Source organism: Indicator indicator, chromosome Z (genome assembly GCF_027791375.1).
Source record: "Indicator indicator isolate 239-I01 chromosome Z, UM_Iind_1.1, whole genome shotgun sequence".
Classification (NCBI taxonomy): domain Eukaryota; kingdom Metazoa; phylum Chordata; class Aves; order Piciformes; family Indicatoridae; genus Indicator; species Indicator indicator.
In genome coordinates, this window is record NC_072053.1 from 27,191,483 (window position 1) to 27,212,679 (window position 21,197).

At 38.9% G+C, this 21,197-nt stretch overlaps 1 protein-coding gene across 2 annotated transcripts in view; it reads right to left on the bottom strand.

The window, feature by feature from the left end:
• The window catches only part of PLPP1 (phospholipid phosphatase 1), a 69,191-nt gene that overhangs the window by 41,832 nt on the left and 6,162 nt on the right, over positions 1–21,197 (bottom strand). Inside the window, exon 2 of one of the 2 annotated variants that reach the window (XM_054398235.1) lies at positions 10,416–10,570. The exons of the other annotated variant lie outside the window; for it this stretch is intronic. Coding sequence (XP_054254210.1) covers positions 10,416–10,570 — 155 coding nt within the window. The remainder of the gene's footprint in view (positions 1–10,415; positions 10,571–21,197) is intronic. 2 annotated transcript variants of the gene reach the window in all.

A 21,197-nucleotide genomic window follows, 5' to 3' on the forward strand; every position in this document is an offset into this window, starting at 1 on the left:
CAACCTCTTTTTTTGTAACAGTAAAGATTTTGAAACATGACAACCTCATTTCTGCCCTCCCCTTGGGTTGGCATAGCGACACTATGTCACATCATATCGTATCATATGGCTGGAAAGCTGCCCGGTACAAAAGGACCTGGGGGTGCTCAGTTGTAGTTGGTGAACATGAGCCAGCAGTACGCTCAAGTGCCTAAGAAGGTCAGTGGCATGCTGGCCTGTATGAGGAACAGACTGGCTTGCAGGACTAGGGAAGTGATCGTGCCCTTGTACTTGGCACTGGTGAGGCAGCACCTTCAGTACTGTGTTCATCTTTGGGCCCCTCAATTAAAAGAAGAACATTAAGTTGCTGAATCATGTCCTGAGAAGACCAATAAACTGTTGAAGGGTCTAGAGAACAGGTCTTATAAGGAGTAGCCAAGGGAAATGGGATTATTGAGTATGGAGGAGACTGAGGGGAGACCTCATTACTCCCTATAACTACCTTTTCAGGAGGTTGTAGTGAGGTAAGCATTGATCTCATTTCTCTAGTATGAAGTAAATAACAGGACATGGGAAAAGTCCTCAAACTCTGCCAGAGAAGGCTTAGATTGAACATTAGGAAAAAAGTCTTTACTAAAAGAGTGGTCAGGCATCGGAACAAGCTGCCCAAGGAGGTGGTGGAATCACCATCCCTGCAGGTGTTCACAAACATGTGGACATGGCACTTGGGGGCGTCAGGCCAGTGGTTGGTCTTAATAAAGCTCTTATAGGGCTTTTTCAACCAAAACAATTCTATGATCTGTCATTTACTATTTTGCTAACTTGCAAAAGAGTTACAGTTACAAAAGCAGTGTGAGGTCATGATGAGGGAAGGTTACTTGTCAAGTGTGTCATCCTCACTCATCCTATAAAATACGTATGGAATGAAAACTTCATTCTTTGCCCTCTACACATACCAGCACCAAGATTCCTGGCTGTGTATCTGAGAAAAGTGTACTTTTTTAGGTCTCCAGAAATGGAGATTGAGGAATACACAAATAAGAGCCATTTACTTCTTTTGAGCAAACACTTTTAACAGTCATTGTAAAGCAGTTGCTCATGAAATTAAATTCAGCCCAGAAAAACTTAACCTCAGCTTCAGAACACTGCCATGAATACTTACTTCTGTAGTGCCACTACCACCACACCACCAGCTCTGTATCACCCTTATTAAAAAGATTTGCTTAATGAATAATGGTGTCATGGTGGCTTAGTCCCCATTTCCTCCTGCCCACACCTGAATGTTTCATCTTGTCAAGCTGCAAGATAAAATTTTCAGAGTGCTTGGGTTACTCAGGTGGGTTTGAGGGGTGTTTATTTTAATATAATTATCTGCTGCTACATCAGAAATGGAAAGCAATGGTATGTGGATCATGAGAATGAAGTTCCTAATACAGTGAGGACATTGCTCTTCTACACTGAGAATAGCTACTTGAAGTGTACACAAGTGTGTGCAATACTTCAGCAATACTGAGATGATGTAATTCGTTTGTAATTGCCTGCAGCACCATCCCATATCAAGATTATGCAAACAAAACACAAAAAGATTCAAAGTTTGGATTTCTTTTGCTTTTTAAGCTAGTAAGAACCAGCTAAAATAAAAATTATCAAAGCGAATGCTTTTTAATAACTTCTTTGATAACTAAAAAAAAAGCCTCCTATATAAACAGTTTCCTGAAGTCATAACTTAGCCAAGAAAATTTAGTTAAGGAAGTACAAGTCTTGAAGTTCTAGACATCTAACCTAGTTTGAAGTGACAATTAATAGAAGAGCTATGCACTGAAATACAATATGGCTAAAAAAATTATATAGAAACTTCATAGTTTCTTCAGTTTCCCCCAACTGTATAATAGGAATTTTTAAAGAGTATTGCAGTCATTTGTCTTATGGTTGTACTCAATGTATTTCATTGCTCAAAAGATGCATGCTTGATGAAAGCTTAAAGATAAAAAGTTTTAATTTCTAAAAAACAGATTACAGTAAAATAGATCAGATTGACTTAACCCCGTTAAACTGAAAACTGATGTCACAGAGTTACAACATTTGTAATTTACTTTTTCCTCAATCCAAGGCAGTCATTAGCCTGAAATAAACACAGTAGTACTGGCTTTTAATATCTTCTTGGTTGAAGAACTCCGTAACATCAATACCTACTCTCTCAGAGCACATTCCATACAGCATGTTTAATTTACCTCTTTTAAACACATATGCATTGTTTTTACTGTCTGCTGGTGGGAGCTAGGTGAAAAGTAGAAGTCAAACCAGAGGGGAAGCAACTCCTACTGTTTCTGGCAAGTGAGATTACTAAGAAAAACTTCTGTTCTGTTCTAAAATGAATCAGCAAAGTGCTGGTTTGTGGGATTTCATATAAATAAATAAATAAAAAAAACTCCAAACACACACACCCCCCCACCAAAACACAACAACTTTCTAAATTAAAATCTATGTTATTTCAAAAATAAAGTATAAGTACTTCCTGTAGTGTAAGACACTCTTCCTCAAATCAAAGCACACAGGGAAGAAATACTGTTCTTTTCTTTTTCAGTACTACAAGCAGGATAAACAGACTGCAAAGCCTCTTACTACTCCAAGTACAACAGCACGATTTCCCTATGTTTGTGACAGACATGGTATCTTCTAACCCTGACAGGTATCATGATTTCAGAAGATAGGAGTTTAGTTTTTGCATCACAGCAGCAATTTCTTAAATATTAAACTTCCTGGCACAGGAAGACTGGTATGATCATACCAAATGATATTTGTCTTCATAATGGTACAACTACCATTAGTGTCAAGGTCTGAAACTTCCCAGATACAGCTGAAGGACAAATTTTAATAGTAATTTAATAGGTAGTATATTTTCTTGCCAGAAGACTTATCCACATAAAAGTCTAAGGCAGATTCTCAAGGAAAATTAGCAAAGATCCTACAGTAGATCACCTGGAAAAGAAATCCTGCTCATGCACCAATCACATATTGACACAGCAACTTAAAATAGGGGCTGCTTTTTCAACAAATATCTATTTTTCCCCTAAATAAACTACAATTTGTGAGGGCAGAGTTTAGCACACTAAAAAGGAGAATTTTTGGTTCAGCTGTACTTGAAAGTAGAAGAAACTGAGGAGTTGAAGTTCTTTTTTAAAGTAAGGAGAGGAGATGGCAGAGGGTAATTAAAGGGTCTCTGAATGCTTCCTATATGACAACACCGAAAACATCTTCCATGTATACTTCATTTTCTAAGTCAGGTGACTTTGAAGAAATGGCTTAAAGGGAAGACAACAACAGGTGTGTTAAGAGGAATTATAAGGTTGGGAAGAGGTTACCAGTAGGCTAATCTCAAGGATAAAGCCAACAAGCTAGTGTTATGCAATGCGTACACCAGCATCATTAATAAATAACTAGTAAATGTACTGCTGACAGAGCTGGCAATTCATTGCTACAGCAGAAGACCAAGGTCAGCCAGTTCTGCCTGCAAAACAACTCTTAAAGACTGAAGCAAGAGAACAGACAGATTTGTGCAGTAATGAGTTCACGGTCCTGTACAGAGGTAAAACTACTCCAATGGGAGTTTGATGAAGTGGGAGCTTGTCCATCAAGACACATTGGAGAACAATGTCTGCTTCCTACACTTTACATCAATATAAGAGTGTGATGATTAAACAAGTCCATCCAAAGGTGCTAACACTTCTCACAAAAATTCACTCTGAAACAGCATTCAGGAAGAATTTGCAAACATGTTTGGTTTTAGTTCATCTATCTTAAACACAGAGACAGAAGACAGCTAAGGTACCTTCCTCAACTCAAAAACTAGAAAAGTTTGTTTGCACAGCTCAGCAGATTGCAAGGCCTGTACATCAGATAACTGTATAGACAGTAGATAACCAAAAAAGGCAATATTGATTCAACAACGAAGAACTGAGTCGCAAAGTTATTCATAGTGAGGCAGATACATGGCCCTCTGAAATAGCCTTTCAGTCGGAATAGAAGAGGTAGAAACACAGGTAGCTCAACAGATAAGATTATAAATATTTGAAACAATTATAGTGCACTTGTCCAATAGTCTGACTCACACAGTATAAAGGATGAGATTTCCTCAGAAGCTGGAGTGATTTCTGTCTCATTACGCTACGGATTTTTCCATAAATATCCTGTATAAACCCAGGTCTGCTTCTTTCCAAGTTTCTAATCTCGATTAAGTTTCTTCACTGTTACTGGGCATGAAGTTGCTGCCTCCACAGAACTAAAAACTGCTCACTGCTACTCTGAAATAGTAAAAAGAACATCCCGTTATACACCACCCCAAGTTGACATTGCTGAGGAGAGTGGAAAGGACATCACTCAATATTTATCCACACTGTATTTCACCAGTCTTATTTCCATCTTTTGTGTTCACCGCTGAGTACCCTACTTCGCTGCCTCACTGCGCAGATTATCCACCACTAGACCTAACAGGACACACTCCTGGAGAGCTTTACTTGGTACCTTCTTTTCTTGTGAAAACTAAGGATCCATTACTCCTATTGTCCACTTCTCTCATTTCAATGGATTAATTATACATTTAAGGATTCTCCATCTAAGCAGAAGCATGCTTATACCATCACTCCACAGTTCAGCAAGATCAACTGCCACACTTTGTCATTCTGTTGTCTCCAGAAAAGATGGGTGAAAACCATCTCTCTGCATAAGCATTTTACTGTTCAAGGCAGAACAGGTGAGCCAGAGGAACAGAAACAAAAGAGTCAGCTCAATTAAAGAGCTTTCCCTCTTTTACACTTACTTGCCCTGTTGCTCTTCTCTGGTTTCTGGTGCAGTCCCTTCCCCTTTTTCACCACCCACTTGAGTCTCTGGTCAAGTCCTGGATATCAGCAGCAAGTTATTAGTAATGAGCTATGACTTGAGACAAGGAAAGAATCTATTCCATAGTGTTCGGGTTTTTTCTCAAATTAAAAGACTTCAAATATTTAAGTTGCAACTCTCTGTCCCAACATATTTCTCCCTATCTCATTTCATTGTTTCATATACTCTACCAAATAATGCCCTCAAAAACAACTCCAAACCACTGTGACTGCTTGGCTTTCTCATAGTTAAAAACCAAGCTTCACTTGGCATTTTAAAAGCCCTTGCCTGGAGCATCTTCCACTCTCAAACTGCCAACTATTTCACTCGATTTCATACAGTGTTTATGTTCTTCATTATTGACAAATGCACCTTCAGGACAGAAAAGTACAGTATCAAGTCAACAGACTTAATCAAGTAGCTACAGTTCATTTATTTTAAATAAACTGCATCTGGCAAGACAGTTTCATACAAATACCGAACTGGAAGTGGTGGTCCTCTGATCTTGTCTAATTTTAAACCAAGGCCACCAGAACACCCTCACCACAGGTGAGGCAGAAGTGGTGCCAAAGCTGAATGCAGTAACTGCCATTTCTCAGCCTCTACCCTCCACAGCACTGATCTCATACAGGAACTAAGCATCAATTCAGCCAAAGTGCATCACTCTGCACATTAACCCCTCACAATGTATAAAGATGGGTTGATATGACAGCTTTAAACAGCATTTGACCACACAAAAACGCACATTAGTCCTCAGAATAAGCTTGGTTCCAGGGATGATACTCATCTGTAGTAGTACTAGATGAACAGTTAGGATAAAGAACTTATGCCAGATTATGAAGTTCAACAACACTATACAAAAAGGTACTATGAATATACCACAAAGACAAAGATAAATCACAACTCTTTTTCAAGAGCTCCTTTTCACTACTCTCCTTTATTAGGTAAGGCAAAACCATGTTCTGAGAATAATGAAATTAATACATAATCTGAAACCTGAAAGTTAAAGGATGCAAAATTCCACTTGTGTCAAGCAGCAGGTTTAATTTCAGTTAGTTGCAAAACTACTAATAGTGGGCCATAACGCTCTGTGCGCTAATGCAAAAAAATTAAGTGCACATATACCAACTTAACAGTCTTCAATAGGTTTCATTACAGTAGTCCCCTGCTTTATCAGTCCACCACAACATTTGTCCTTCAAGGAATACATGCATTAGCCCAGCAGGCATTTATGTTGTTACATCAGATAGGTGCTCTCAGTAAGTTTCCTTGCAAAACCTATCCCTTTCACAAACAGCATAAAAGATTTGTTTCAGAACACTGATACATGTGGTAGAAAAGAGACATTTCTGCAAACATTCAACCTAATGCTAAACAGGTATAAAGCTGGTGCAGGATCAAAGCTATATAGGTACCTTTCAGGAAGGCATCAGGATATTATTAGCTTTTGCCACAACCAAAGAATGTTTTTGGTTTGGGTTGTGGGGGTCTTGTTTGTCTGTGGTTGAGGGTTTTTTTTATTTATTTATTTTGTTTGGTTTGTTGGTTTTGTTTGTGGGTCTTTTTCAGTTAAGTTTTCTATTCAGACACTGTTTTCAATGTGACCTCACTGCCTAAATACCTTTTGGATGTGTTCAAGGTGGAGAAATTATGTGCTAAAGGTCCTCAACATTGCTTTCTCTCAAAGAAGTCCCAAGTAGCAGAGCTCATCCCAGAGAAGTGACTTATTCAAAACTCTGTTTACTACTGAAAACTTCCCCTGTGAGGAACATCCACATTTGCATTACCTGTTTTAGTAGCAACAGCTAAGGCATTCCAGAAACTTAGTGCCACACTTCAGCTGAGTTAGAAGAAAAAAATGTTTTGTTCTTACAGGAATCAGCCCTCAGAAACTCTGAGGTTACCGGTGAGTTACAGAAACTCACCAGTGGACTGTGTCCCTTGAGATGCTGAACAGAGCAGCCAGGCAAAGCTTTGCCTGGGAACTAAGGAAAACCTGCTCAAATCTAGAAGAGGGAGCAAATGAAACTCAGCAATTCTCAAGTTGCTCTACTCTGCTGAAGGCTGCTTCTGAGAGGCCTCCTTTGCCCTGTGCCGCTTCTTCCCCCAGTCACACCCTTAAATCAAAGGGAAGGTACACAAGTGCCACTGAAGGCAGTGGCTTTAAGAAGCAAGATGATGAGAGGAAGAGAAAACTTATGTGGAGGTGAAGTCATCAGGAAAAATCAACAGAGTAAGGTATGTGCAAATATCATGGCTGGACCCTGCTGCAAGAGAAAGACACTGACATTTCTTTATTTGTACATAGAAGAGCTGAATTCAGGCAGACAGATAAAGACTAAAAATGCCAGACCAATTAATTTAAAAATATTTCTAGAGCTGCAGTCTACAGACACTATCCTCTAACTAGTCATGGCTTTTAGACTATGCAGAATTACTTTATGGAACATCTAAATTGGGAACGTACAAGTATTGGAAAGATCTTCTGGGATTCTTGAAAGGGCAGTCATTGTGGATGTGTACTGCTTTGTAACACCAATCTAGACATCTGAAGAGACTCATTTTCCCAAAGCACTGCCAAGGCTCTGAAAATTCTAATACAAAAACTGTAGGCACAGAAAACCATTTGGCAAATTGAAGAGAACCCTACTGTGAAGTGTCACTTGGGAAAGAACGACTTGATTTTCTTTCCTAGACATTTTATTTACTCAGAAAAGTTGGCAATAAAAAGAGATCAGAACCATAAACGGAACTGTGACTTCTAACAGCACTTTTTTTTTTCCCCCAGAGAAGACCCCTGGGTTTCTAACATGTCTGGTAAATTTTCATTAAATGTTCTGAATACTTATCAATGTTCAAGCAGCCTAGCTTCTTTTATGCACAGAAACTTTTTAGCAATGAAGTATCTATGCCTTACTATGTTAAGTATTGTGGTTTGGATGTATTTTTACTTCAAAGTTGTTTCATATTCCACTACAGGCCTACCCCCAACAACTGATCCAGACAAGACTTCTTATTATACAGCAAGATGTTCAGGCCATTTCTTACTGCACTCTCAAGACAAGTAAGTTGCTAGTGCAGCAAGGCATATATGCAGAGTGTTTTGCGCATTTCTGCTTAGGTTTTCATAGGGTTTTAACAACTAAGAACTAAATATCCGTTTCAGCAATATCTGTATATTGTTGAATGCTAAGAGGAAGGGAAATAACCACTCTATTACTTAACTTTTTTTTTCCTCCACACATTGCAGATGATTCCTTTAGCTTCCTACCACAAGTTCTTTTTTCTGTTTTGTGATATGACAAAGCTGAGGTGTAAGACCTACTTACAAACAGCTATCCTGTTCAAGGTAGTCTTTGATTAGAGAATAAATATTTGCACAAAGTGCAATTTATCTTCCGTGCATAGTATTAGATCCAATTTCTACCATCAATTCCTTTACTGAATTGCCTGTTCCCTTCTTCCAAGTCTCATGAAGATAGTATTTTTGACTCAATATGGGATGATCAACATATATATGCTGATAATTTTTCATGATCCAGATGTGTCCATGCTGAGGATACTGACTTTGGAACATGCTACTTTCAAAAACTTAAGTTGCCTTGGAAAAAGTCTCAATATTCCACTGAGTCAGCCTAAACCACAACTCAGTGCAAATGTCAAATCCTCCTGTTCCCAGACTCACCAACTCTTCCTATTCATTTTGAATAAAGCCAAGCTTGAAGCTAGGAAACATTCAACTCTAAGTTGTAGGAATGCAGATATACTTACTTCATGCTAACAGTCCACCTTATCTCTAAGGTTTTAGTAGCCATAAACCACTTTTCACCTCTTTCACACAGCTAAGGAACTCCCTAAATCTAAATTGAAACTAAGAAAGCCAGTTCAGTCAGCACCTTAACTACACAGAGCAGTAATATACATACTACAGTGATTACTTTCTCACTAGATTCCAGAATTCTGGTGTTGCTTTAAGGTCTGTAAAATGTTCAGACTGAAGAAAACTGGTCTAGGATGGCCTATATTTATTTTGGTTTTTAATCTCTCTCAGCATAGAGGCCAGAAATGATTGCTCCAATTATACACTCCAATCTCCCGCACAAAGACAGGCAGTAAAAAAATTCACTGTGTGAATCCTACAAAAGCATCATAGAAGAAAAGCATCAGAATAGACTGGAATCACTGACAAGTTTAATTCCAAACTGTAATTCCAGATACCTTGGCAGTTAAAGTTACAAAAGCTGTCTACAATACTCCTCAGATGTTTACATTTTTAAGTTAATTATCTGTAACTGCTTTAGAACCAGAGAGAAATTTAACTCAATTGACTTTATTACAGGAACAACTTCTTCAAATTGAAAAATAGGAAGATAAAAAAATTAAGTAATTCAACAGATCATCTAATTGCAACTGAAATGACTCTTCAGAAATCCAAAACTGCATAGAGCTGCACTTGGGAACATATAAAGGTACAAATGAACTCTACCAGAAAAGAAATTTTCCTCAAGTTATGCTGAATATGTATGTAAGCACAAATTAAAATTACAAACTTTAGACTATTTTTCTCAAAAATTATTCTGTACTAATAGTAACAACTGTTGTGTCTACCTTCTATTACTGCATAGGTCTAACACTTTAGTAAATAAAAACTAAGTAAAACTAAGTAAATCTTTAGTAAATAAAAACTAAGTAAAATTAGAGCAATGCATGTAGAGGTTCTGCAAATTTCTGTTTACTTCAGTGACTACTTCCATCTTTAAAACAGTTTAATATATATTACTTATTGATTAATTTAGCATATATATTTATCAGAAGGCCAAAGATGATTACCATCTCTAATACACTATGGTCAGCCACTACAGGCAGAAAGGAGATAGAGTTTCTGGTTCAAGTTCAAGGCTATTCTGAATAATTAAATTCTGGTTGTCTATAGACCATCTGAAAGATTATTAAAACTTGGATACAATCATGCTTAAAACATGATTACTAATCTATTGAGGAGTTAAACTGTTCTTTGTAAAAATCATGGTCTTAACACTGAGCCTCTTTTCTACAGGCAGCTACATATCTAGCCTCTTTATCCCATTTTCAAGGGTTTAAAGAGTTGCATTACCTTTTAAACCTAAGGAGGCCAAATTACTCATTTCTGTAGGAAGTTTATGGAAGCAGCAGTCACTAGTTACAGGTTTGTGCACTCCACTGCAGTGCAAGTGCTGAAGTCAGACTAAGCCGTTCTGAAACAACACGCGTATTTATTTCGTAGCATTTTGGAAGCCTGTAGTATTTTTCTCCCCAGCGGTAGAAGCTGAGACTAATAAAGTTTAAATATTTCCCCTGTTTTTTCTGCTCTCTAAAACAAATGAGATTAGTGGTACTAGCAGTTAGCATTAGTTCCAGATTTTCTGTGTAAACAGAAAGTAGCAACAGCACCCTTCACATGCATATGTATATACGGGATTTCGCTTACATAGACTATCTTCAACTCAGTCACAGTGCTGAATTCTTGAAAGGCAATACATTATACTCCCATCACCAAAGCTCCCTATATATTATCTACTTACAGAGAAAATGGGCAGGGTGAACCCCACTGTGTAGAGGACAGTGGATGTGATGGTACTGTCATGGAACGGATACTTGATGCTGTCATCATTACAGAAAAAGCCTCTCTGATACGGTTTTACTTTGGCCAAGTTTAGAACACCAAGGGGTAAGCCAGCTGTTGGTGGAAGGAAAACAACAAGAAAAAAAAAAGAAAAAAAAAGAAATACACGTGGTTAAATTAAAAAAAAAAAATATTTTTTAAACATGCATGGAGGAAGCTACCAAACATGCAAAACTCAAATTTCTTAAGTATCATGCAATGTACACACTTACCAAATTCTGTTTACAGTAATTTATTTCTTCTAGAAATCTATTTCAGAAGGACTCTGAGGTTGCCCAACAGATACGTAGGTTAAGTACAGAGTTCAAAGTCCTTTCATCAAGAATAAGGTGAGTTGCCACATACTGAACCAAGATTATGTATAAGAAAAGCATTTGCCACCCACGTGACTGAATGGTTATTGAGGGCAGGCTGCCTTGTGTCCCCTCCTTTGCCACCTCCCCATATTAACCTCTATCTGAATTACCAGCCTTGTTCTATCCACTGTAATCTGGTCAGTGTTTACAGAATACAAAACAAAAATACATACAGATTCTGTTGTGGTTTGAAAGTTCAAGATTTCATGCAAGTAGTTTTCATGCAGGTAAAGGGAACAAGAGAACAGCAGAGACACCACGGCAAAATACAGACACTCTGAATAGACTGCACCTCAAGGTGATGAGATTTAAAGCTGTGTTTACATGCCCTGTGTACACTGTTATTTTCATGCAGAAATCCTTCAGAGTTACTAACATGGAAACTGAGACTCAAGTACAAAACGAAAGCTCCCTGAACTAAGGCTCTGTGACTATTACCTATTCTCTCTCTTAAAAGTCCACTTCCACTATATTGGCAGTCATGCCAAAGAAGCAATCCAGAACTCTGACAATTACATTCAGATCTGTAACTTATTTCTAGCAAGAAAAATCACATAAGAATCAGCTACAGAACAAACATCTGCAGGAGCAATGACCTCATAAAAAACAGGTTTGTCCTTTTACCCCATTTCCTTTGGTTCCCTGAGCAACAGTATAGATAAAAAACTAGGTAATGCTGTAAGAGTTGCAAAATCTTAAAAAAATAAAGAACATTTCCATTTAAAACAAAGTAAACAAGGGCAATCTAACCTTTGTATTTGCTCCAACATCCATTAATACAGAAGTCTGCATATAGATACTCCATATGCAAATTAGATGGCAAGTGCAATTACTGAAGCAGAAAAAAAAAACCCTACTGGTTATATGAACAAACTGCTGTGCTGAGAACAAAAACATCTCAAAGAAGTTCACACCTGATGGAGTGCTTTGATTTCTGCTGACACATGTCAAGACAACTACCAGGTAAGTTACTTAAAGAGGTTTAAAATAAGCTTATTCCTCTATACCACATTAGCACTCAAGACATTGAGAGTGAAGCCGTAGGAACAGTGAGAAAAGCTTGTGACGTGCGTGTTGAAACTATATATGCTTAGCAATACACTAGATCCCAATACAGCTAAGAAAAAAAAAAATCACTATGGTCACTAATGGCAGTTTGGCAGGAATTTAAAGCTGCTATGAAGCAGAGAGGAATTTTCCAGAGAACATCTGAAATCCTCAGAATGGCCCACATTTAGCCTTAGGCCTTATGCCGACAGTGATGCAGCAACACACTTCAGATGTTTACCAACCCGCAAAGCAAAACTGAACACAAGTGCAAGTGGGACTACACTTGTTCAACTTCTAAGCACAAAGCTTTTCAAAAAGTAGGTTGAAACACCTTCACATCAAACATCTCAAAGGCCGCTCTTCCTACTGTGCTTCAATGATTGAAGAAAGAGCTGAAACTTGACAGAATGCAGAAGGCAGAAGCAGCTGAAACAGAATTGCAGCCTTTCAAAGACCAAGGACACCACACTAAAGAACTCAAACCTTTACTCAGATCACAGGACACTGCTTTATGTCTGCATGTTTGGAGCCAATTTTCAGCTCTACTCAAGGTCATGGCAAGATTCCACTAATATAACTCAGAGCCCATGTTTCCTGTCTCTCTCTCTGTCACTCTGTACCCAGCTTCAGCACGACGGAGTGGCAAAGCCATTAGCTATTTGAGACACAATCCTGTCTTCTCAAACGGGTCACAAGATTTTTCACATGTGGAAATATCACATCCTCATGCGTAATCTAAGCAGCAGGTTGTCAATTGTTGAAGTTAACCACTTAAATATCTTTGTTCTCAAAAAAAGATGCTACAACTCATTGAATGACATTTTTAGCCTTCCAGATCAGCCTTTTTTAGCCAATATTGCTCTGTTTTTACAGTATGACTTTGAGGTGTTTCGTTCTGGTTTTGTTTCAGGGTTTAACTTCAGTAGGATGGGCTATTTTATTTTTACCAGCTGCTAAAATACATTCTCTAAGTGCTCCAGGCAGGTTTCTTTAGGAACTCAGAGCTATTATATACATTCATGTACAAGAAAAATAGAATCATACAAGTGTTTGGAGAAAAAGCTTACCCTAGGTTTGACAGTTTTAAGTCTACCAGCAAAACAATCAGTTTGAATATGAAGGGGTTTTTTTTTGTTGTGTAACTGCAGCAGGGGAGAATTACTCACTCTGTAACCTAGTTAGGACAGAAGCTTGAGGGCTTTTTTTTTTTTTTTCAATTAGGGAAAATTCCTCACAGTAAGCATTATGTGCTCAATTTTCATTAAACAAAGAGGAAATTAACTTAAGATTTAAACTTTCTTTTCCATTAAGTAGACTTCTTTATGTGAAATTTGTTTCTAAAAACAAAAAAAATAACTGTTTTCTGAGAACTTTTACTTAACTAGTAGTCATTCAAATTTTTCTGGTGCCTATACATTTAAATATTCCTTTGTATATTTTTCATGCTTTCTACATCTGTTTCATTGAAAGAAAAGTAAGCACTTTTCTGTTAAATTAGATTGACTTGACTACATTATGCAGTACTTACAAGTACTTTAGAAGTGTGTAATCTAGAGCTGGAATTAAAAACCACATTTTTACTTTCAGACATTTTGGTTCTGGGAAGGACATGGAAGATGAAACATGCAAAGTTAGATGAGGACAGCTTCAAAGTGATTGCATAATTCATTTGTATATTCCGAAGAAATCGGAAGTTGGTTGTGCATCTTATACAAATTGCCCATTTCCATTTTTTACATTACTGTTAGAATTCCTCCTGCAATCTAAACGGTGTGCCACATACCAGAAGTGCAGTAGCAGACCTTGTGAAACGGTGCAGGCTGACTGCTCACTGAACTTCAGCAATGCACATTATGTTCAGTTTCATTAGCTTCTACAAATGAGAGGAAAGGATGACCAAGATTGGGTGCAAGATTACAAGGCTAAAAGGCAGTCTTGCAGAACAACTCTCATGCCTTGACCTCTCCACAATTCACCTCCTCTTCCTTTTTTACTTAACCAGTACCAGAGGTAACCTGAGGGTGCTCTTCTGATGCAGGCAGCTTTATACCTCAAGGGACTGTAATGGCTCAGTAGTTATTCATATTCTCCAAAGTATGACCTTCAGCTGTAAGAAGACTGTTCCTTGAACTTCCCCATGCTTCAGGACTCAAGACTGGAGTTTTTCTACTTCCTGTTAAAAATTGTCTACTTTATCTCATCAAGGATTACTCACCAACACATTCTGGGCAATTTTGCTAGGTAGTAGAAAGAAAAACACAGCAGTCCTCTGATCTAGTTTCTAACCCCTTTAATTATACAGAGAAAACAACCTGATCCCTCAGGTGCTGTGGAATTAGCCCATCCAAGACTTCATTAAAAAAATATGGAAAGCACTTCTCGTGTGATGCTCATGCAAACAGATTCTGGCTAACCCTAAAAGTCACAGCTACTGCAGCAATTTTTAAAATGTAACCTATTAAAAAAAAAAAGGTGAAAGACCTTCATGCACATGGACATCATTGGCTGGAACAATGCAACTACTTTGTACAGAGTAAAGCTCAGCCAGCTAAAATAATTACGTGGGGCTATGCTGAGCTCACAAGGAGTTTACAGCTCTTAATTTGTAGGTTCAAGCCAGTTGTAGTGTAGTTCCCATTGTAAACCTACAGATAGTTAACAGTAATATCAGTAGCCTTCAGGGCACTTACATTTAATCACATCTGGCTAGAAAACATAGCATGACACAAAAGCCTGTAAGCAAAGATAGAAGTCCAGGCTGTGAGACTAGGAAAGAAGTCACTGTAAGAATGGTTCTCCACCCACAGAAGGAGAATGGCAAATAAAAACAAATACCCAAGGGTATACCCTTTGTATTTAGGGGGGGCGGGGAAAGACTCTTTAATGAACAAAATGCTGATGTTATATTTTAAATAATTATTTTAAGATGAAAACAAAAAAGTCATTTAAGTTCCAGCAAGTGCTGGACACCAAGGCATGCTCTTTTTACAATATTATTTATTGCACTGTTATTCTGATTTATGTCTTTGTCAAGAGTTATGGCTGGGCTGGCCGCTAAACAACTGACGGATGTTCACTATTAAGCCTTCTCCCTTCCCAATGGGAACAAGAAAGTGAATAAGGGAGAGAAAGGTACGAATTGGAGAAGAAAAAACTATTTTAAATGAAAACAGTAACAATAAAATGAAGTATATGCAAATACATACAAATCCAGTATCAAACCCAACCCCGCTACTGGCAATCAGTCACCACCATCAGTGATTCTGGGGCTTCTGCCACAGTTTGGACTCAGAGGCAGATAGGAACCAGATCCAGGCTCTGGATTATTAAACTGGTTTCAGAAACACATGAGTTGAAGGCAGAATGGACAGAGTCTTCAGAGCTTGACCCTCATGATCCTTCAGCTTTATACCAACTATGACATACATGGAATAGAATACCTCATTGGTTAGTTTAGGGTCCCTGCAGAGACTCTGTATCCCAAACACAGTGCACAAGATTTAGCAGTGACTTTGGTCTACATACCAATCCTTGGTACTGAGTAGAAACATTTTAGCATTACCACTACTAGAACTGGACCCTGACTGCAAAAACATGCCATTAACTTTGGAAAGTGCTGTTAATTGGAAGAAACTGAGTTGAAAAGTAAAATCACTAAATAGAGTATGTTCTCTTCTAACTCAGAACAGGACAGGCATTTATCAGACCTGTAACTACAGAGCTGGTGCTTATCAGCAGTCCTGGCTAACCAGGGAAGTCATCTGGATTGGTATATGTGACACCAGCTACCAGAAGGGCCAAAAGCAGGACCTTGGGAACTACAGAGCTATCAGTCTGACCTCAGTGCTAGGGAAGGTCACGGAGCAGATCACCTTGAGCGTCTCTATTAACCATGTGCAGGGCAACCAGGTAATCAGGCCTAGTCAGTATGGGTTCATGAAAGGCAGGTTCATCTTGACCAACATGATCTCCTTCTACAACAATCTGCTGGAGTGTAGGAAGACTCTGTAGAGGGATTTGGACAGAATGGATCGATGGGCTGAGGTCAGTTGTACAAGGTTTAACAAGGCCAAATGCCACGTCCTGCACTTAAGTCACAACAACCCCATGCAAATCTGGGGAAGAGTGGCTGGAAAGGGACACCAGTGGACAGCCACTGAACATGAGCCAGCAGTGTACCCAGGTGGCCAGGACGGCCAACAGCACCTTGGCCTGTATTAGGAATAGCATGGCCAGCAGAGTAGGGGAGTGGTCATTCCTTGTACTCAGCACTGGTGAGGCCACACCTTGAGTACCATGTTCAGTTTTGTCCACCCACTACAAGAAGGACATTTGAGTTGCTGGAATGTGTCCAGAAAAGGGCAACAGAGATGGTGAAGGGTCTAGAGAACAAGTTTAATGGGGAGTGACTGAGGGAACTTGGATTTTTTAGTCTGGAGGAGACTGTGGGGAGACCTCATGCTCCCTACAAACTACCTGAAAGGAGGCTGGAAGTGACATGGGCGTACACAGTATCACAGTGTATCAAAAGTTGGAAGGGACCTCAAGAGATCATCAGGTCCAACCCCCTCTGCCAGAGCAGGAGGGCTACTCACTTCTCCCTAGCATCAAATGATAAGAGTGATAAGAAATGTCCTCAAATTGCTCCAGTGAAGATAAAGATCCAACACTAGGAAAAACGTCTTTACAGAAAGAGTGGTCAGTCACTGGAACAGACTGCCCAGGGAGGTGGTTGAGTCATTATCCCTGGAGGTGTGTAGACATGGCACCTTGCCACATGGTTCAATGGGCCATTGTAGTGTTAGCTCAATGGTTGGTCTGGATGATCTAAGAGGTCTTCTCCAACTGAGACTCCACTAGACTAACAAGGGACTGAGAAGAATTGTTGCTTTACACTTATACTAAAACCAGGATCAACACATTCTTGATGTGCTGATAGAAAGTCAGTTTCAGCTTCTGTAAAGAAACCAACAATTTAGAGTTAAGTTGGAGGCTGTCAGGCAGGAATTCTGGTTGTGTCAGAAAAATAGTATCTGTAGAACACAGTACATAGTAGACTCAAAACAGACCAGTTACTTACCTAAATGCTGCTCACTCAAGAAAAAAATACTTTTCATAGTTTATTTTATTAGAAAGATGATACTTTTAAATAATCCCAGACAGATAAATGTCATCATTCTGAACTGAACCTAAACAGCTGATAATTACTACTGAGGGCAAAGGAGAGTTTTGGCCAGAACAACCATGTTTACTTTGCTGTTCATTTTACAAGGTACAGTTTTGGGTGACAAAGTATGCAAGAGATTTAAAGAAACTGGGACAGGTCAACCTCATGCTTCTGGAGAGAGTTTGGTAGCATCTGTAAGAGACTGTTCTTTGTAGAAAAGCAAATGTGCAGAAAATGTTCTGCGACAAGCAGACAAGAGAAAGAATCAAAATCTTAGACAAGGAGATTTGGGGAATCCAGAAAACTACTAAGAGGAAGAAGAGATTTAAAATAAAAGAAAGCATTTACACTTTTGACACCTAGAGGTGAGGGATGTACAAGAGCAAAACCATTATGCTACTTACTTTCAGGAGGTGAGTGGGTAGCCCACAACTCACCTCATAGCCGCTTTAAAGGATGTTATCTTACTTTCCTACCACAAGGAATGCAAAATATTTCTAATACCAGCACACTGATTGTTCTGAATACCAGAAGCTGGACTGGCTTCAGTAAACAGGAGAAAAGTACTTAAAAGTATGAGCTACATTCTAGAATCCACAACTACTCTGCTTGGAACTATATACTACTTATATCTTAATTTGTTTTTTGATCTAAGATTTGGCTGTCAGAGAAATCAGATCAGCAGCCTAGGCCAGCTGACAGTTTCACAAACTACTCCCAAACCCTACCCGACACTTCTGGTTGTGGCCAAGGCAAGGGCAGGAGGCACAATGCAAAGGAAATCTTCCTCTGAGCTGCACCAGTCGCAAAGAAGAGTGCAAGTTCTAGTCCAGCCATTTGCTAACAGAACTACGTTATATTCTAGTTCATACACATTCAATTGTTTAGCAATGCATGGTAGCACTAGTTCAGTTATCTGTATTACCAATACCTTATACAGAGTGACAAGGTTCTTCCCAATTTCTACATCTAAACTGGACTTTTAGGAGAACCAAGTACGTGTTAGTCTAAAAGCCACGCAGTTGTGTCTCCTGTGAGCATTTACAGAAGTACAAATACAAAATTAAAAAAGAAAAAAGGCAGAGAGAGACAGCAATATATCCTATCCTACTCTATTGCTTACACAGAGGAAAATATGCAGCTCCAGTGAACCAGTTGCAGGTCACAAGCAAAGGCTGTGTCCTGGGTTCTACTTTATTCAAAGGGCAGAGAAGATTGAAGTTAATCAGGTGAATGGCCACCACCTGGAACTCATTAGAAGTTCATTCAGTGGGACAGAGGCCAATTGCCTCAATCACTTACAGAAAGTTTTAAGACCCCCAAACTAACTGCTGGAAGACACTGGAGGGCTGGGGGGTGGAAAGAGAGAGATAGCAGCTCCCTGTGTTGCAGTGCTGATCATGGGGTGGGGAAGAATCCAACTGGCTGCAGCCAGAGCAAACAAGAGTGACTTTACCCACTGTAACTCTCCCTGTTAAGGAGAAATTCAGTATTTAATCACTGCCTGCTTTATGTGCTCAAAAAAGCCCACAAATACAAAAGCATGTACATGCCCCCAGAGATCAAAATCTTCTACAAACAATCTACCTAAAGCAGTGGGCTTACAGACATGGAAAACAAATACAGCAAAAGAAACTGAACTATCAAGGGCAGCTGTAGGAAAAGCAGGGAGGGATTTCTTGGTTTTCTTTTTCTTACTGCCATGTTTAAAGAGTATTTTTAGTTATCAGAAACAATTTTTCACAGTACATTGATGTTTGCAGTGTCTAATGTTACATTTTGAGAACATAAGTTCTGTATTATACTAGATGTAAAAATACTTTTTTTTTCTTTATAGAAAAAAATATAATACCATGTATATTTTAGGGCTGTCACACCAATTGTTTTGTACTGGTTCAAAAGACTTCCTCAGAAGTTCATTTACCCAGAATTTGTGAAAAGTACTTATATACAACATCGCTCCTGTTACTTGAGTATAATGAATAATGACACAGCACAGTACTCATTAAAAAAGCAGGTGTGGCTTTCCAGTTTCAGTAAAACTTGTCACCACGAGATGTGTGATCTTCTCTTCTATGTGCTAATGATTAGAGATCTCATTTTCTAGCACTGATCACTGGTGTCTTAAGATGCAAACAGAGATGGGAAGAATGACAAGAAACCGAGCCTGCAATCAGAGACAGTGTGTCCTTACTTCCATTTGCAGGATCTCCATCAGCATTAGATCCAGCCACTGTATTGGCTGGGAGTCCTCTAACTGAGTACTACCACTGCAGCAGAGTCTTGTGTAATGAAACAAAATTGAAGCCTTGATTACCATGAGTCAGCAAAAAGCCACAGAACTCACTCAGTAAGCACCAAAAGATGACACTAAAAAGATGACTTCTGTCATTTAATGGAGAACAATTCCTGACTGAAGCTGTTTTCACAGCTCTATCCCCCTGCCTCACTTCTGTATCTCACCACTAAATGCCCTCTTGACCCACTGAAGGCCCTACATGCTACCCATTAGCTTGCTGTACATCAGAAAGCTCCCTGGTTATAATTAGAAGTTTATTCTCTCAGATCTCTCCACCATGACCTTCCAAACCAGCCACTTCAGCTTAAGCTAAGCTTTGCCTGTTGGATACTTTACAGCAAGGTAAACAAGCTTAGATACATGCGGTTCTTTAATCCAGTATTCCAGGTTCAAAAGGTACTGTAACTACTGTTAAGTTTCAGTGACTCAGTCAGAACAGGCTTAAGTAACATGCAAATGTTAAAAGAACAAAAATCCATGAAGATTAATTTGAGAGAAAACATTCCACTATGTTCTAAGAGAGGGATGTTACCAGAGATGCTGAAATTTGATACATAATGCCTTCCACACTTAAAGCAAAAACTGAGTACTGTTTAGTACAGCTTCACCCTTCCCTTGGAATAGAATCATGTAGCAAAAATCCATGACCCTTCTTCAGGGATGGCGAACTAACATCTCAAAAGCTACTTTGAGACCAAGCAACCCCTGTGTGGCTCCCATGAAACCAACACCAACCAAAGGGGAGGAAGCACTAAAAACATCTAGGCTAAGTCTAGCAAGACCCGTTGTTTCAGCAGCAGCATCATAGAAATAAAGCTGAACTCATATGGCTCCTGCATGTTTTTGGTTTTGTAGCCTTTTTTGGGGTTTATAGCCATTCCAAGGCCTGACATACTTGCCTTTAATTTAAAATTGCTCGATATTAAGATGCCACATGGAGAGAAGACATGCCAAAACTGTGTTGAAGCACAATAAAGACAAAACTGAAGCAGCTTAACACACTTCTGAGTCAGACTGCTTCCTGGTTACTGCTTTTTAATTTTTTTTTTTAATTGACAAAGTCTAGAATAAAGCAAGACCAGCTTCTTGTACTGCTTGTTTTAAATCCTGTAAGTCAGTTTGATAATAGAGTTGGGTAAGTGCAACAAACAGTTTCAGCGTTATTTTTCTGCATCACATTCTGCAAAAGCAGCTTACTTGGGGGTCTGTTTTTGGCTTCCAAATGAACAAGCCATTTTGATTATAAAAGCTGGACCTGACTGTGCTAGAAGGATTTGTGTACCAGTGAATTCAAAAGACACACTGCAGTTTATCAATACACAGGTTTTAGTCTCATAACTTAGAAATGAAAATTCCTCCCAGAAAGTGGGTCAAATCTAAACAAGGAGGTGAGTGAAAGATCTTTAATATAAGTAGCACAGTTTTTAAACTACAGGGCTACACCACTCTGGCTGGAAAATTTGTTTGTGAGTCTACTCACAGGTGGGACTGAGACATCTTTGTGCAGCAGAACTGATTAGTACTGCCTAAGGCAGTGATAACTGTGTTGTCCAACAAAAGAGTAAAAATGCATCTTAAGGAAGTCTTGCTCCTTCAGAAAAGCTTTACATAGTTTTAAATCATCTCAAAACTAAGCTAAAACTAGTCATTTGCTAGTCATCCACTATCTGAATTTCAAGTGTTGGTGGATTTTTCAGCTGTCTTTAGTCAACTATTTTACCAGATTATACCCCAGGAAGAAGAAGTTTCCTTTGCAAGAGAGAAGAAAAAGCAGCACCACCGACCCCCTGAGCAGATACAGCAACAATT